Source organism: Dendrobates tinctorius, unplaced genomic scaffold (genome assembly GCF_039654945.1).
Source record: "Dendrobates tinctorius isolate UK_male_01 unplaced genomic scaffold, ASM3965494v1 ptg000029l, whole genome shotgun sequence".
Classification (NCBI taxonomy): Eukaryota; Metazoa; Chordata; class Amphibia; order Anura; family Dendrobatidae; genus Dendrobates; species Dendrobates tinctorius.
The window spans coordinates 41786036-41805307 of record NW_027361697.1 but is presented as its reverse complement, the minus strand read 5'-3'; the positions used below and the strand labels follow the sequence as shown (position 1 = coordinate 41805307).

General features: G+C 44.1%; 1 protein-coding gene across 2 annotated transcripts in view; it reads right to left on the bottom strand.

The window, feature by feature from the left end:
- The window catches only part of SLC30A7 (solute carrier family 30 member 7), a 70119-nt gene that overhangs the window by 41411 nt on the left and 9436 nt on the right, over positions 1-19272 (bottom strand). For both annotated transcript variants that reach the window (XM_073571658.1, XM_073571657.1), the window contains exons 2-4: positions 17049-17150; positions 7214-7327; positions 4416-4503 (exon numbers count right to left, since the gene is read on the bottom strand). In XM_073571658.1, the coding sequence (XP_073427759.1) occupies positions 4416-4503; positions 7214-7327; positions 17049-17150 (304 nt within the window). The remainder of the gene's footprint in view (positions 1-4415; positions 4504-7213; positions 7328-17048; positions 17151-19272) is intronic.

Genomic DNA, 19272 nt, shown 5'->3' with positions numbered 1-19272 from the left:
GCAGATCAGGGAAACTGCATGAATAAAAGAGCAGCAAAACCTGGACAATGATGATTTGGTGACAGCTCCTCTAAATTGTATAGGTAATCTTCCTCCGAATCGATTACCCCTGGTAAATCGTCGCCTAAACTGTAACAAGATTATCCATCAGTCACTGTGTGAAATTTGCTATAATGAGATTATCCAGGAGGCTACGTATGGGCATATCAGAGCAGCGGGCAGATCACTAGTGCCAGACAAACAGGTCCGCCGTGTCCGCTCCCGCACATCCTAGTTGAACAGGATATTTCCATTTCTTCCGCTACAATAACAAACACCAAGATAAAAGTGAAGGCAGCATTCACAGAAACCCTTATAGGCTGAAATACATCATACAGCTTGTGCTCCTTTCTCAAAGCTTCCGAGACAACGAGGACAATGAGACTTCAAGGCCCCAGAAAACACTATAGAAATTGCTGTGGATAATGGAGTATAAACACGGTGACATAGCTGATCTAATTTATCACAGGGAACAATTCACACAGGACTGAGGGTAAAAGCACCTTACAGGGAGTCTGTCAGTAGGATCACCCCTCCTACGACGTCTATATGGGCATGTAGGTCATAGGAAGCGGAATAAGATGAAACCTGGATATCTGATCTTTTATTCCACAGAAATCCACGTTTTTCTTAATATGTAAATGAGATGTTAAGATCTATAGACTGGACATGGATCTCCCCGAGAATCTGCCTCCAGGGATTATTAATATAAATGAAAGATCGGTAGAGCAGACTGTCAGTCATTACATGTCTCACACTGGTATCAACCCCATTCATTTATAATTAGGTCTTGTAATGATAATGTAAAGTATCACACCTGCCGAAACATTCCAGAATCTTCCATTCACATACTGAACTCTGGTATGCCAGTTGTGAGGGCTTGACCCCCCCCGTTCTTTTCTCTTTTCCCTTGCCTGTCATGCCTGCAAATTTCTGCTCACTCACGGCATGTGACACTGTCCACCCCCGCTTCCCCCCCTCAGCCTCCACATACACTCCTTGTAACCTGAAATACAAGTGAATGATTTCCCTCATCCCAGCAGGGAGCCCCTTTGTCTTTCACATGTGCTCTGACTGCTCATAGACTACAATTGGAATCTAATCATTTGGTCATGAAGCGACGCAAATTTACGATAGAAATGCGAAAACTACAGTACAGACCAAAAGTTTGGACACACCTCATTCAAAGAGTTTTCTTTATTTTCATGACTATGAAAATTGTAGATTCACTTTGAAGGCATCAAAACTATGAATTAACACATGTGAAATTATATAATTAACAAAAAAGTGTGAAACAACTGAAATATGCCTTATATTCTAGGTTCTTCAAAGTAGCCACCTTTCGCTTTGATGACTGCTTTGCACACTCTTGGCATTCTCTTGATGAGCTTCAAGAGGTAGTCACCGGAAATGGTCTTCCAACAGTCTTGAAGGTGTTCCCAGAGATGCTTAGCACTTGTTGGCCTTTTTGCCTTCACTCTGCGTTCCAGCTCACCCCAAACCATCTCGATTGGGTTCAGGTCTGGTGACTGTGGAGGCCAGGTCATCTGGCGTAGCACCCCATCATTCTCCTTCTTGGTCAAATATCCCTTACACAGCCTGGAAGAGTGTTTGGCGTCATTGTCCTGTTGAAAAATAAATGATGGTCCAACTAAATGCAAACCGGATGGAATAGCATGCCGCTGCAAGATGATGTGGTAGCCATGCTGGTTCAGTATGCCTTCAATTTTGAATAAATCCCCAACAGTGTCCTCCGCCATGCTTAACGGTGGGAACCAGGCATGTAGAGTCCATCCGTCGCACAAAGACACGGTGGTTGGAACCAAAGATGTCAAATTTGGACTCATCAGACTAAAGCACAGATTTCCACTGGTCTAATGTCCATTCCTTGTGTTCTTTAGCCCAAACAAGTCTCTTCTGCTTGTTGCCTGTCCTTAGCAGTGGTTTCCTAGCAGCTATTTTACCATGAAGGCCTGCTGCACAAAGTCTCCTCTTAACTGTTGTTGTAGAGATGTGTCTGCTGCTAGAACTCTGTGGCATTGACCTGGTCTCTAATCTGAGCTGCTGTTAACCTGCGATTTCTGAGGCTGGTGACTCGGATGAACTTATCCTCTGCAGCAGAGGTGACTCTTGGTCTTCCTTTCCTGGGGCGATCCTCATGTGAGCCAGTTTCTTTGTAGCGCTTGATGGTTTTTGCCACTGCACTTGGGGACACTTTCAAAGTTTCCCCAATTTTTCGGACTGACTGACCTTCATTTCTTAAAGTAATGATGGCCACTTGTTTTTCTTTACTTAGCTGCTTTTTTCTTGCCATAATACAAATTCCTACAGTCTATTCAGTAGGACTATCAGCTGTGTATCCACCAGACATCTGCACAACACAACTGATGGACTGATGGTCCCAGCCCCATTTAGAAGGCAAGAAATCCCACTTATTAAACCTGACAGGGAACACCTGTGAAGTGAAAACCATTTCCAGTGACTACCTCTTGAAGCTCATCAAGAGAATGCCAAAAATGTGCAAAGCAGTAATCAAAGCAAAGGTGGCTACTTTGAAGAACCTAGAATATAAGACAAATTTTCAGTTGGTTCACACTTTTTTGTTAATTATATAATTCCACATGTGTTAATTCATAGTTTTGATAACTTCAGAGTGAATCAACAATTTTCATAGTCATGAAAATAAAGAAAACTCTTTGAATGAGGTGTGTCCAAACGTTTGGTCTGTACTGTACACATCCGGGACGTCCTTCGACGGGACTATTTAGCCTGTGTTTTTCCAAATACTAGCTTCAGCGGAATCAGAGAAGTGGATTCCTGCGCAGCTGGGGCAGCCCGATGCTTCGTGTTTGGTTTTGAATGAACGCCAACGACAAGCTGGATAAGATGATACTATGTGCGTTTCTATACGAGGTATCCTCTGCGAGATATGATTATTATAGTTTTCTTAGCCAGATTGTAACTCTGAACGCAGTGGGAGGACTGAAACAAACTAGCCCCTTTAGTGATGTCACAAGCCTAGAGGTATAAGGTACTTTCCCTGAGTCTGCAGCCACTTCGTGCCTGGGAAACTGCTGCAACCAGACCCCTCAATGCATTGTGACGTCTAGCTCCTCCTACCAGCATGGTTTTGCCTAAGATGATCTGAGCAATACGTGAGTTTATTTCTTCTCTTAATCCCCTATTATTTGTATTTGCTTGTACATATTTTAATTATCTCATATTGTAAAATCTTTTTATGCCTTCTGTAAACACTGCCTACCTTTTGGAGTAAAATATAAAACTACTAGTCCGTCTCCATGCTCTATACCAAACTTTTACGTGCCTGAAGTGATTACGCTACTAATTTGGGTTGGCTTCGTACCCCTATATTAATTTAAATATTGATAGAGAAATCGGAAGCTGGTGGCAGTGAAGTGTGCTCTGGGCTAGGTGGGTTAGCTGGCAGTGACGGAAGGGGTTTTATAAGCTGATTGTCTGGCTGCGGCCAGAGCCTTTATAATTACCTCGCTGCGGTATGCCTAATAGCCAGTGCACAACAAGTGGCCCGACCGGCGACTAATTATTCTAGGTGCAGTTCCCTGACTCACCTGAGGGCAAAGGGGTCGCCGAAAAGCTGCAAGTTCCAAAGCGGAATCAAAAGTGGGATATTCATAAATCCCGGCAGTTTGTAACACATTGTTGGCAGCGGTGTGATAACTAAAATAAGCCCCCATGCAGTAAATTGATAGGTCAAGACTAGCTTGCTGTTTTTCATCACACTGTGGCAGTGGTGGGATAACTAAGATAAGCCCCCTGCACATGTGATAGCCGTGTGCGGCCAAAGGTCTCAACAACCCCTGATCCTGACAGGTCTGGAGGCAGATTCTTTGGGAGATCTATTGTCCAGCCCATAGATCTTAACAGTTCATTTGCATATTAAGAAAAAAACATTGATTTCTCTGGAATAAAACAAAAGATCGCAGATATCAAGGTATTATCTTATGCAGCTTCACATGACCTGCATGCCCATATAGAGGAGGGCTGATCCTATTGAAAGATTTTTTTTAACTCTGGGAAGTCAAGAGTTATTCTAATAATGCAGCACCAATATCAAACACAGCTCTGCTACATATGAAATGGTATAATCAGTAAATAGAGGAAGATATAAATGTATTAGTAAACTCAGCATTTACATCTATGCACAGACATAGGGAGATAAGTGGCGCTGATTAAGTCCCATGGACACATTCCTACCAGGAGGTATCCTAATGGACAGGACAGGCCCCAATACCTGCAGGCCATACACGTGTGATGGGACGTCATCAGTGCCACTCATCTACCCATATGAAAGTGAGCGGGGACGGAGCATCTTGTGCATATTCCAGAATCCTTACCTCCACTCCCTCTGAGAAGATGAAAAATGCTGTGAAGATCAGGAAGAGGCCATTCACAAAACCTGCCAGGACTTCTGCCCGTACGAACCTGGAGATGGACAGAACAAGAAGATCAATGATCACAGAAACACACTACAGACCAGGCACATTTACTACCAGTCCTACTTTGTCAGCTTTTTAATGGCACCCCCAAGTTATGACCCCACTGCCCTATCACATTATGTACGGTCCTATCCTCATGGACACCTTTACAGGAGTGAGCCGGTGATGGGCAATATACAGTGTAAGGACTACAATTGTCCCATCCATCCCACGTCATCACAGTACAAACAAGATGAAGACAAAAGTGGAGAGGTTTTTTCATACAAGACTTGAGGGGATAATAGAGCCTATACACAAATAATAGAGCCTAACCATACTGTGTATATATGTCCACAACTGGTTTCCATCTCCAAGCAAACATATGTAAGGATGAAGAGCGGCATGTACCCACCCACTGTGCTAGATAACAAATGTGTCTGTACAAACATCTCACAAAACGTCATTTTTATTTTTCATCACCCAATCAGATTGACTGGGGTTTTTTGCCCATCAATTTCACTGTTCAGATATAGAGTTAATCTGCAGTTAAATAGCGTTTAAAGGGACTGTCAGCACAGAATGGCTGATGGGACCAAGTACAGACGCTCGGTGCATCACGGCAGGGCCAATCATTTATACACACCTTCCAGTTTTCCATTTCCACCCCGCCACTCTTCTTTGATTGTTGTAGAGCCAAAAAAGGCTGGAGGCAGAGGGAAAACAAGCAGGCAGGCAGGTGTGTATAAGTGATTGGCCCCGTCGTGTTGCACCGAGCGCCTGTACTTGGTTTCAACAGTCATTTTGTGCTGACAGAGTGCCTTTAAATCTTGGGGAGCATAGCTATAGGAAAAAAGTGACCTTCTCACTGCACCCGCTGGCTTACAGGAAAGCAACAGTCACCGCTCACCATCACTGCACACATGCGTACGGGAGTGATTACAGCATATGCATTGTATAGTAAGTGATGACTTACAGCCCCCCCCTGCACCCCCACAATGACTGGAAGCGAGCAGTTGCAGGGAGAACAGAACTTCATTTTCTCCCAGTAGATGCTGTTTCCTGAAGTAATCACCATTTACCTGTATATTACCACTATATCTGCAGTACATAGCATTATTGTAGGTAAGTGATTCCCTTTTATTTCCTACCGGCAGAGATTTTTGCCATCAAGTCCCAGTGATCTCCGCTACAATCTCATGTCAATGGTCCAGTCTGATGACTCTCACGAAGAACGTGGTCAGGGGGAAGGAAGTGGCCATGTGGGATTTAAACTCTGCTGCTTGGCAGATCAGTAGTACCGGAGTAGACTGGCAGCCGCCTTAGGACTGTTCACATACGGTTTACGGTGTCATTTCAGCATATGTGGCCAATATGATCCGTAGAACACAACACCATTATGTGTTATATGAGCTGGACATTCAATGTATCTATAGAATTTAGCTGAAAAACCAGCTCTGAACAGAGAATAACGTACACATGTGCGGCTAATACGACTTACACTATCCGGTGTTTGTTCTGCAAACTGATCGGTCTCACGATTAAACGATAATTTACAAATTAAAGTAAATAAAGAATTGTGAGCAAACATTTATACAACTGTGGAAATGAGAACTAATACTGTACTATGTAAAGAAGGAAAAGCTGCAACAGGTACAGAATTTACAACGCAAACAGCTGCAGGATTCATGTGGTGACCGCAGCTCTGCTCACATCTGTATTGGAGGCACTGTTAGTGCTGATTCACCCTACCCTGGTCCAGCGTTCACTTGTGTACTCTGTAGCAACCGGACCAGGGCAAGGTGAACTTCCTAGGATGGCACTTGATTGCTGGCATCCTGGGTGCCTCTTGCAACTACTAGATCCCCCTGTGGCGTCATGTCTTAACACACACCGAGACATCTCGCGAATCCTAATCCCGAGAGGTCTAGTAATGGTAACAGGCGCCCAGGATGCCGGCAATCAAGTGCCGGCCCAGGAAAACCGCACTGCCACGGTGTACCGAAGCGTGTGCCGGACCAGGGTAGAGTGAACCTTCATGCTCATCTTTCGTTACTGGCCATTGACGCAGATTCAGCTGTTTTTTTTTTTATGGAATGACGGACAGCTCGCAGCACCCGCACATATGGGTTATATTATGTCAGCGCTATGCATTAGGCTGGTTTCACATTAGCGCTTTTTAAGCGCACGCACGGCCGGGGGTAGCTCCGCCCCCGAGACGGCTCTCTGCCCGGCGTGCCCGCCCCTTGCTTGTAGCGCCGCCTCCTAGCGCACAGTGCGCCTGCGATCGGCGCACCCTATCTTTAGCATAGGGTGTGCAGATCGTGCGCAGGCCGTGCGCTAGTTGCGCTTTGACCTGCGCTGCGCACTTTTGACGGTGCGCCGTGCGCGCCAAAATCCGAAAAGTTTGATTTTGGCGCGCACGGCGCACCGTCAAATGTGCGCAGCGCAGGTCAAAGCGCAACTAGCGCACGGCCTGCGCACGATCTGCGCACCCTATGCTAAAGATAGGGTGCGCCGATCGCAGGCGCCGCTGTGCGCTAGGAGGCGGCGCTACAAGCAAGGGGCGGGCACGCCGGGCAGAGAGCCGGCTCGGGGGCGGAGCTACCCCCGGCCGTGCGTGCGCTTAAAAAGCGCTAATGTGAAACCAGCCTTACAGAAATATGACATTGTAGGAATGTATCTTGGTAGCAATGTACAGCCGCGTGCCTACACCTTACCCGTATGAGAATGCTTCATTCGTTTTCCACCGGGAAATCACAGAAGCTGCCAGGCCGGCTAACAACGCTGTGCAATCGAAAAACATGTGGAAGGAATCGGAGATCAAGCCCAAGCTATAAGAAAAGATGGGAAAACTAGTAAGATTTCTTTCTAGTGAGGCGGTATGAAAAACAAAGAAAAAAAAAGAAAAAAAAAAAAAACACCTTCTACTGCATCTGATATTCCAATCAGATCTGGCTGCGCAATTACATGGAGACAATGGAGATATAAAGCCATACATCCTGTAAATGGCAGCCAGGGCGCATGGCTGGATTGTGAGTTTCTTGGTATTTCTTTATTATTTTTGTTACGGTTTTGGCTGGGGCTTTACGGTAAAATTAAAGCTTAATGTCAAACTCGTCCGCTGAATAAAAGATGTTATATGAAAGGTCACCAATCAGCAATAATCTGCCTGGCAGCCTCGGTAGGGGACGGCCAGACAAAGCAGGCGCCAAGTCCAGGGGAGGGAGGGGGGAGATATTTTGCTACCATATAATTTTAACATACTGTAATCAAAAGGGTTGTACGACCTTAAAGGGAATCTATCACCCTTCTTTTGGCCTATGAGCTGCCAGAATTGACATGAGGGGCTTCTCTACAGCATTCTGTAATGCTGTAGATAAGCCCCCGATGTAACCTGAACGATAAGAAAAACATGTTAGATTATACTCACCGGAGGGGGCGGTCCGGTCCGACGCTTCCCATCTTCATACGATGCCATCCTCTTCTTCCCTTCCAGTCATGGCTCCAGCGCACTGCTCTTCCCTGTTGAGGGCAGAGCAGAATACTACAGTGCGCAGGCGCCAGAGCCACTACAGGAAGGGAAGAAGAGGACGGCATCGAAGGACGCTCGTTCCAAAACGTGCGTCGGGGAGTGCCTGGCACCACCACATGGGGACTGTCTTTATACCAACAACAGGTAATACCTTAATATCAATTACAGCACGGTTGTTTTTTCATCACATTTCTCAGCAGTGCTATATACTTATACACAGTTATGTTATATTTTTCTGCACATTGGCTTATTTTTAGTGATATATACACTGATTGGCACTTATAGTTGCACTTTCTTTATATATATTATTTTTTCTTTATATAGATTTGATTAGCATCATGACTTTATATTATATTGGGTCATGGAATGTATTTTTGTGATCAATTTTGGTATTTATACCATTGTGCTGCTTACAATAATCAGTTTTTTCTAATGGTATATAATTTTTACTATAGATATATGCATATCATTTTTTATTTTTAAATACCGTGGTTTTTGGTATAATAAGATATATTGGTGTATATATATATTATATTTCATTATTTATGTGAATAAATTTACAGTCCCCATGCATATTTGCAGTTGATTTTAATAAGCGGTGTGCCATATTGGCACTTTCTTTTTACATTGCACATTATCTGTTTGTTTGCCAATTGATTAAATAAAGGCTTTTTTTATCATGCCATCCCTGTTTTTTTGATTTCTATAATTAAGGTCCATTACAGTGGTTTGTTTAATATTGTCATCCGAATGGTCTGCCATTCAACCATGGAGACACATTTGTGTTATATTTAAGATTATATTTGATGTATAATTAATTATACCTTATTATATGCATAAATGTTGCATATTTTAATATATTTTTTACGGTATGTCCCACTGTTACTAACTGACTGTATGTATGAGTATATATACACATATATATATATATATATATATATATATATATATATATATATATATATATATATATATATATATATATATATATATACACACACATACATATACACACACACACACATATATTGTGGTGTAGTAACCACTGTGTCCGCTAGGGGGCGCTGTGTGGATGTCCCAGGAGAAAGGATGAATGGCAGAATACTGAATGGCCATTATGTATCTCAAAGTGGGTGGCTTTGAGATGTTGAGATGGAGACTTATGTGTTGATCAGCAGTGATACTGCTGAGGTGCTGCTTTAATGTGACAGGGAGAAGTCTCCAGGTAACTAGGGAGATGGGCGGGCCAGTTACCTACAAACCCACCCATTGGTGTGTTTAAGAGTGTCATAATAAAGTATATGTGTATGAGTGCTTGAAGGACCTGTGATGAGGTCATAGCCATGTGACCTGGTGGGCGTGGCTACAGACCATATAAGGTAACCAGAGTAGGTCACATGAGAGAGAGCGCGCATGGATCTGATTGGGCCATGTGGAAGGTCCCGGTAGGCCTAAGTGGAGGAAGGTGTGCTACCTTACTGAAGGCCACGTGCTGAGGTTGCTGACCCGATGAGGCCTATGTATATTGGCTGTATGTGAAGAGGGATAAGCCTCCTGTGTTTGCTGAGGCTCCAGGACTGAGCCTGAAACAATGGACACTTATACTTACTTTCGCCTGAGCTAAAGGCTATTCCTTATGTTATGTGCTGGTTTATGGAGCAATAAACTCTCTGAACTTTTAAAGGAACGTGCCTCCTGATTGTCTCCCGTCGCACCTAAGCGAGTTGAATCACTACTAAATATATTATATATACACATACACACACAGTGCCTTGTGAAAGTATTCGGTCCCCTGGAACTTTTCAACCTTTTCCCACATATCATGCTTCAAACATTTTGGTGAAGAATCAACAACAAGTGGGACACAATTGTGAAGTTGAACAAAATTTGTTGGTTATTTTAAATTTTTGTGGAAATTCAAAAACTGAAAAGTGGGGCGTGCAATATTATTCAGCCCCTTTACTTTCAGTGCAGCAAACTCACTCCAGAAGTTCATTGTGGATCTCTGGATGATCCAATGTTGTCCTATATGACTAATGATGATAAATATAATCCACCTGTTTGTAATCAAGTCTCCGTATAAATGCACCTGCTCTGTGATAGTATCAGGGTTCGGTTTGATGCACAGAGAGCATCATGAAGACTAAGAAACACAACAGGCAGATCCATAATACTGTTGTGGAGAAGTTTAAAGCCGTATTTGGATACAAAATGATTTCCAAAACTTTAAACATCCCAAGGAGCACTGTGCAAGCGATCATATTGAAATGGAAGGAGCACCACTGCAGATCTACCAAGACCCGGCCGTCGCTCTAAACTTACATCTCAAACAAAAAGACTGATCAGAGATGCAGCCAAGAGGCCCATGATCACTCTGGATGAACTGTAGAGATCTACAGCTGAGGTGGTACAATCTGTCCATAGGACAACAATCAGTCGTACACTGCACAAATCTGACCTTTATGGAAGAGTGGCAAGAAGAAAGCCATTTCTCAAAGATATCCATAAAAAATGTCGTTTAAAGTTTGCAACAAGCCACCTGGGAGACACACCAAACATGTGGAAGAAGGTGTTCTGGTCAAATGAAACCAAAATTGAACTTTTTGGCAACAATGCAAAACGATATGTTTGACGTAAAGGCAACACAGCTCATCAACCTGAACACACCATCCCCACTGTCAAACATGGTGGTGGCAGCATCATGGTTTGGGCCTGCTTTTCTTCAGCTGGGACAAGGAAGATGGTTAAAATTGATGGGAAGATGGATGGAGCCAAATACAGGACCATTCTTGAAGAAAACCTGTTGGAGTCTGCAAAAGATCTGAGACTGGGACAGAGATTTGTCTTCCAACAAGACAATGATCCCAAACATAAAGCAAAATCTACAATGGAATGGTTCACAGATAAACTTATCCAGGTGTTAGAATGGCCAAGTCAAAGTCCAGACCTGAATCCAATCGAGAATCTGTGGAAAGAGCTGAAAACTGCTGTTCACAAACGATCTCCATCAAACCTCACTGAGCTCGAGCTGTTTACCAAGGAAGAATGGGCAAGAATTTCAGTCTCTCGATGTACAAAACTGATAGAGACATACCCCAAGCGACTTGCAGCTGTAATCACAGCAAAAGGTGGCGCAACAAAGTATTAAGATAAAGGGGCCGAATAATATTGCACGCCTCACTTTTCAGTTTTTGAATTTCCACAAAAATTAAAAAAAAACAAAGAAAAAAAAAACAATAAATTTAGTTCAGCTTCACAATTGTGTTCCACTTGTTGTTGATTCACCACCAAAAATTTACATTTGGTATCTTTATGTTTGAAGCAAGATATATGGGAAAAGGTAGAAAAGTTCCAGGGGGCCGAATACTTTCGCAAGGCACTAATATATTATAATATATATATATATATATATATATATATATATATATATATATATATATATATATATTATAGTGAGGTAGCGCTGTCATTCAAGTAGGGAATACTCGCTCAGCAGCCACAAAATCAGATTCGGCACAGGTTTCCATAAAGCATAACAAGTCCATGCGGTTTATTCCTCCTTCATATACCCATAGAAGCAACAAAAACAGCATTACAGCATAGCATCCATTATAGCTTCACTCTGGTTAAGCCTGTGGTCACACAGGTTACTTAATGTCCATACTCTTCAGCCTCATTATCTCACCCACGTCAGGGTTCTCTCATGGCTGCTTCTCAATACTGCAGACATTCATTCCCTCCAGAGAACTCTCAGACGCTGGCAGCCATGACACACAGCCACTCCACAGGCTGATAGCCAGGAGATGCTTCTCCTAGCGGGACCTTCCACACTGGACCAACCGGGTCCCAGCATTCAGCTCATGTGACCTACCCTGGCCACCTTATATGGTCCGTAGCCACGCCCACCGGATCACATGGCTATGACCTCATCACAGGTCCTTCACACACACACACACACACTTTACAACAGCGTTAATAAACGCACCCCCTGGGTGGGTTTGGAGGTAACTAGTTCATGACACATTGAACCAGCACCTTAGCAGTATCACTGCTGATTAACACACACATAAATCTTCATCTCAAGGCCACCCACCCTGAGATACACAACGGTCATTCCGTATTTTGCCATTCATCCACTCTCCTGGGACACCTATACAGCGCCCCCTAGCGGACACAGTGGTCACTACACCACTATAATATATATATATATATATATATATATATATACACACACACACACACATACACACACACTGTGTTCCAAATTATTATGCAAATTGGATTTAAGTGTCATAAAGATGTAATTTTTTGTTTATCAAATAAACTCATAGATGGTATTGTGTATCAGGGCTCTTTGGATCACTGAAATCAATCTCGAATGCCTGTGATAATTAGTTTACCCGGTGAGTTCAATTAAAGGAAAGCTACTTAAGAATGATGTTCCACATTATTAAGCAGGGCACAGGTTTCAAGGAATTTAGGAAATAAAAAGGATCTCTCTGCTGCTGAAAAGCATCAAATAGTGCAATGCCTTGGTCAAGAGATGAAAATATTAGACATTTCCCAAAAACTTAAACGTGATCATCGTACTGTTAAGAGATTTGTGGTTGATTATGAGCACAGACATGTTTGTGCTGATAAAGGCAGAATGAGGGAAGGTTTCTGCGAGGCAAGTTCATTGGATTAAGAGAGTGGCTGCTAAAAAGCCATTACAAACCAGCAAACAGATATTTAAAGCTGCTGGTGCCTCTTGAGTCCCTCGAACCTCAAGGTGTAGGATCCTTCAAAGGCTTGCTGTGGTGCATAAATCTACTATTCGGCCACCCCTAAACAGTGTTCACAAGCAGAAATGGTTGCAGTGGCCCCAGACATACATGAAGACTAATTTTCCCTTCGGTATGGGGGTTTCAATACTATATGCTTCGACATGCTTGGAGGGCACAGTGTAGATTGGGAGCCATGACGGTTCAGGGCGACATTGTACTAGACTTTGTGTGTATGAAGGGAGGGACGAGGGGAGTTATATCGAGCATATATCATGATCTACTACACTCCTATCTGGGGGACAATCATCTCACTGCAAAGAGTAAATGGGAAAGGGAGGTAGGTGCCCTCACAACAGAACAATAGGAGGCTATTCTTGAATATGTCCCGAAGATCTCTCTAAGCGAGCAGGCACGGCTCTCCCAATTATATGTAATACATAGAACATACAAAACACCGCTGGTCCTATTCAAGGCGGGCTTGAGGGGAGACTCTAGCTGCCCTAGATGTGGCACAGACCAGGCCAGACTGTTACATATGTTATGGTCGTGTCCGCGGCTGGTGGCATACTGGCTGGTCGTTAACAAAATTGAGAGAGCTTATGCATGTACGCTCGACAGGAATCCAGTGCTGTGTGTTTTGGGGGAGGTGGATGGGATACCTGTCTCAGAACATTACAAAGTGGCAATAGCGAGGTTGCTGTATGTGGCACGCAAACTAATAGCATGAAAATGGAAGGATTCGGAACCCCCCACTAGGAGGGAATTTATTGCTCAGACACGTACGGTAATGCATTTAGAGGAAAGCATTTACAGGCGAAGGCATGGTGAAAGAACTTTTGAAAAAATATGGTCCGCCTGGATGGCGGTGATATGATTGCTAAGACTCTCAAGTATACCCGGCATAAGGAGTATTGGGGGGGGGGGATGGCTTTGATTGTATTATTACAAGATATGTGAATTGTTACATGTATATTGATATCCACTGTTTATTGTTTAAAATCTTTTGAAACCTAAATAAAAATAACTGGTTTAAAAAAAAAAAAAGAAGACTAATTTTCAAACAGTCTTGTTTAATGATGAGTGTCGAGCAACCCTGGATGGTCCAGATGGATGGAGTAGTGGATGGTTGGTGGATGGCCACTATGTCCCAACAAGGCTGCGACGTCAGCAAGGAGGTGGAGGAGTCATGTTTTGGGCCAGAATCATGGGGAAACAGCTGGTAGGGCCCTTTAAGGTTCCTGAAGGTGTGAAAATGACCTCTGCAAAGTATATCGAGTTTCTGACTGACAGCTGTCTTCCATGGTATAAAAAGCAGAAACGTGCCTTCAGGAGCAAAATCATCTTCATGCATGACAATGCACCATCTCATGCTGCAAAGAATACCTCTGAGTCATTGACTGCTATGGGCATAAAAGGAGATAAACTCAGTGTGGCCACCATCTTCCCCTGACCTCAACCCTATAGAGAACCTTTGGAGTATCATCAAGCAAAAGATCTATGAGGGTGGGAGGCAGTTCACATCAAAACAGCAGCTCTGGGGGCTATTCTGACTTCATGCAAAGAAATACAAGCAGTAACTCTCCAAAAATTCACAATTTCAATGGATGCAAGAATTGTGAAGGTGATATCAAAGAAGGGTTCCAATGATAGCATGTAACTTGGCCTGTTAAGTTATTTAACTCAAAAATATCCTTTTTGTTCAGTGAATGTGACCTCCTAATGCTGCAAATTCCACAAATGAACATTTTTAGTTCTTTAAAACATATCAAATGTTTAGAAATTCTACTGTGCCTAATAATTTGGAACAGTGCAATTTGAGTTTTTATTCATTTTGGAGATTATACTGTTATCATTGGGAGGTTTCTTCAATAAAATTTGATGTATACTCTAACCGGTGATGACTTTTATTAGACTGACTGTCATTTGTACCGACTATTTAGGAAAATCAGAGAAAAATATCATTTGCACAATAATTTGGAACACAGTGTATATATATATTACAATCATGGTGTCGGGAAGTGAAAACAGAGCACTGTGTAGTCAATGCTGACCACAACCCTCTGCGCTGTTCCAATGACAGGAAGCGGGCATCTGCAGGGAAGATATAACAATTTTCTCCTTGTAGCCTCTGCTTCAGTAAAATGCCATTTACCTGCAGATTTTAATTATATCTCCATTTCTGGAGGTGACAGGTTTCCTTTAAATATTTATGTCATACCCCTAGGATGTGATCCTAAAAAATGAAGGGACTGTTGCTAGTTGCGAGCGAGTATACTCGTTGCTCGGGTGGTCGAGTATTTCGGCGTGCTCGGAGATTTAGTTTTTGTCGCCTTAGCTGCATGATTTGCGGCTGCTGGACAGCCTGAATACATGAAGGGTTTTCCTAACAAACAGGCAATCCCCACATGTATTCAGGCTGTCTAGCAGCCACAAACCACGCAGCTGAGGCGACGAAAACTAAATCTCCGAGCACGCCGAAATACCCGGAGACCACCCGAGCAACGAGTATACTTGATCATCACTAGCCTTCACACATCGCTGTTTTTTTTCCTGTATAGCAGCCCCTGACCACCCGCCTACTCAGGGATCTGCGCAGTGGTCCTACTAGAGTGAAGGGGGCTGGCAGCAGCACTCTTAACCCCTTTCCTACATTAGACGCACTATTCCGTCCATGTGACCTGGGACCTAAGTTCCAAGGACGGAATAGTGCGTCTAGTGGTCTAGTGCAATCAGCTGCGCTCACGGGGGGGGGGGGGGGGGTAGCGCAGTTGATCGCGGCCGGGTGTCAGCTGATTATCACAGCTAACACCCGGCACTATGCAGTGTATCGGGGGTTTAGGGAGGCATCTGGAGGGAGGCGGCTCCCTCCGTGCTTCCTCAGACCCCCGCAGCAGCAAGATGTGCAGCGCTGCTGCAGGGGCCTCCTTCCCTGCAGGTCCCCGAATCCAAAATGGCGGCGGGGACCTTCGGGGGCCTGCAGGGAGGCGGCTTCCTCATGTCTGCAAAGCGCCGGCATGAGGAAGCCTGCAGCACTGCCTGTGACAGATCACTGATCTGTCACAGCGATCTGTCACAGGACAGTGATGTCCCACCTGGGACTATGTAATAAAGTCATTTCTTTTTCTCGTCTGCTCTGTAATATTATGATGTCACCACAGGTCTGCCCTGCTCAGCTCCGCCCCTCCAGGTCACATGGTGCTGACGTCATCACAGGCCCTTCTGCGCCACTGCTATGCTGAGCTCCGCCCTCCTGGCCACATGGTGCTGACGTAATCACAGGTCCTGCTGCACCACTACTCAGCGCAGGAGCGAGAAAAAGAAATGAACGCTGAGGAGGGGGCGCCAAATTCAAAAGCAGGACATGACTGACGTATGTGAGACGTCTGTGTCTGGGGGGGGGGGAAAGATCTGCCCCCCTGACAAACTTCAGGGATGTCTGACCAATTTTAAAAACGATTATTTCTGCGGTGGGAGGGACGCTAAATAAAAGAGCCACCTTGACAGAATTATTGCTAAAGGAATACATAAGGGGGGGGTCCCATGGCCATACGGGCCGTAAGAATATTTATTTATGGTTTTGATTTTAATTTAAAAAAAGGGTTAAAAGTAGGCTGGGCGCCCTCAGTATGGTTTGTGGAGAAGGGCATATCTGGTTTCTGACTGGTTTCCTTGGCGACGTTTTAACGGGCCAGGATTGGCTGGAGAAATTTGGCGGTTTTTCTGTGTTTATAAAAAGCCGTGCACTGGCAGTTTTTACCTCAGACAACATTTTCCTGAGGAAAGAAGATTCCCTCTCCCTCCCTAATTTTCAGATTATCTGTCGTGATGTTTTATTGTGGGAAAATCGGACGTTAAGGGGCACATTGTTTCTCTGGTATGGTAATATTGGATAATTTTATGGATTTAACGGTTTGGTTATTTATTATTAAGCCAAAATAAACTCACGGCCACTTTTCTTCCATTATTAAAGTGTGTGGTGTCATTTATTTACGGATATCGGTCCTGTAGGGCCATGACTTGGTGACTTCATCATTATAAGTATGCTGGGCCATAGTAAAGTCTTTCCCTATGACTTTCTGAAGCGCGTCATGGTACAGGGCCGGGATTCTGCTCTTCGTGGTCATTTGCACATCCTGGAACCATGACATCTGCATCATGCAAATGTAAAGCATTACAGACGTGACACATTACATTAAATACCGGAAACAAAACAGCAATAAATGGAGAATAAGTAACCGTGATGTCCTGTATTACCTGTTGCTCCATATCCCATAGAAAAGCTCCACAAATGCAAAAGAGAGGTTCAGGCAGAGAAAGCAGAACAGGTTCCTAGACGTAGAGTCTGAGAAGATTGACCTGATGGAGAAAGCAGAAAAGAGCATATAAACGACCCTAATAAACCAGCCAACCTCACAGACATTAGATCTAATCGCTGTACACAGCCCAGGGGCCACAGGAGTTGTAACAATGGGATCACGGGTTACACAAAAAAATGAAGGTTTCCAGGTGACGGCGCAGCATGCACCGTGGGATCACCACGGGTGTATCATGTGCAGTAACACAATGTAATTGTAATTAGGCTGAAAAAATGATCGTGTGACTTCAGTATTGGTGGTATCGAATCAGCATTCTCCACGAAAGGGATTATTTGCAATTCGCTCCATGAAAATTCAGCACAAGGGTTAGAAGGTTAAACGATAAAGAAAACAAATAATCCCCTCACCGATCACCTTCTGGCCATCTCCACCACACGCTCTCCCCCGTATGGTTCTCACCATCACCGTGTGCTGAATCCCAGGTGCTCGCCGCGCTGTGCTGGGAGCTCCTGCAGGACCAGGCCTGGGATGTCTATGTGATGTCAGGATATGTACCACCACCTTACGGGGGGCGCTCTGACTTCCGCCACGATTAGGCATGAGCAGGGACATCCTGGGTCTAGTCGTGGCGATGCCCTCAGATTTAGTACATGGAGAAAAAACAAGGTGCCGAAAACAGTACAGCAGCGGAGAGTGGTGAGGTGCGTATTCGTTATATGCTCTGGGGTCACTCTGGACATTCAATTGGCAAACAATCAAATTCCTGGGTCAGATCTGCTCATTCCTATTGTATACCAGATATAACTGTGTGCAAAAATGCAGGAACCCGTCTGCTGCAAGCGCTGCAGTCAGTGCACTGGGAAGCCGCGCTCGGTCCGTGCTCGTCCTGCCTGACTGCAGCGCTTCTAAACGTGGACCTGGGGGGGTGAACACCACCTTCAGCCTCCTCAATTAAAAGACCCCGTCCATCTAATATACATAGCTGAGAGTCCGCGTTCTCCGCACTGTACACAGCTCATGGCAGGGATAACCGCCTGTTACAATGGTCGCCTTGTTGTAAAGAACAGCACACACAGTAGTTTCCAGCGTTGCACAACTGACGGGGCAGCAGAAAAATCACATATAACGTGGCCAGCACATAGAGGTTGTGCAATAATCTGGTATATACAGCACTAACGGGCTGAGTGAGACACATATATATGTATGAGCGGTGACGTGATATCACAGGAGAGGATCCATGTAACATGGTGACACAGCAGGGGGTGTACATATACAGTAATGGCCAAAAGTATTGACACCCCTGCAATTCTGTCAGATAATACTCAGTTTCTTCCTGAAAATGATTGCAAACACAAATTCTTTGGTATTATTATCTTCATTTAATTTGTCTTAAATGAAAAAACACAAAAAGAATTGTCCTAAAGCCAAATTGGATATAATTCCACACCAAACATAACAAAGAGGGTGGACAAAAGTATTGGCACTGTTTGAAAAATCATGTGATGCTTCTCTAATTTATGTAATTAACAGCACCTGTAACTTACCTGTGGCACCTAACAGGTGTTGGCAATAACTAAATCACACTTGCAGCCAGTTAACAGGGATTAAAGTTGACTCAACCTCTATCCTGTGTCCTTGTGTGTACCACATTGAGCATGGAGAAAAGAAAGAAGACCAAAGAACTGTCTGAGGACTTGAGAAACCAAATTGTGAGGAAGCATGAGCAATCTCAAGGCTACAAGTCCATCTCCAAAGACCTGAATGTTCCTGTGTCTACCGGGCACAGTGTCATCAAGAAGTTTAAAGCCCATGGCACTGTGGCTAACCTCCCTAGATGTGGCCGGAAAAGAAAAATTGACAAGAGATTTCAACGCAAGATTGTGCGGATGTTGGATAAAGAACCTCCACTAACATCCAAACAAGTTCAAGCTGCCCTGCAGTCCGAGGGTACAACGGTGTCAACCCGTACAATCCATCGGCATCTGAATGAAAAGGGACTGTATGGTAGGAGACCCAGGAAGACTCCACTTCTTACCCCGAGACATAAAAAAGCCAGGCTGGAGTTTGCCAAAACTTACCTGAAAAAGCCTAAAACATTTTGGAAGAATGTTCTCTGGTCAGATGAGACAAAAGTAGAGCTTTTAGGGCAAAAGCATCAACAT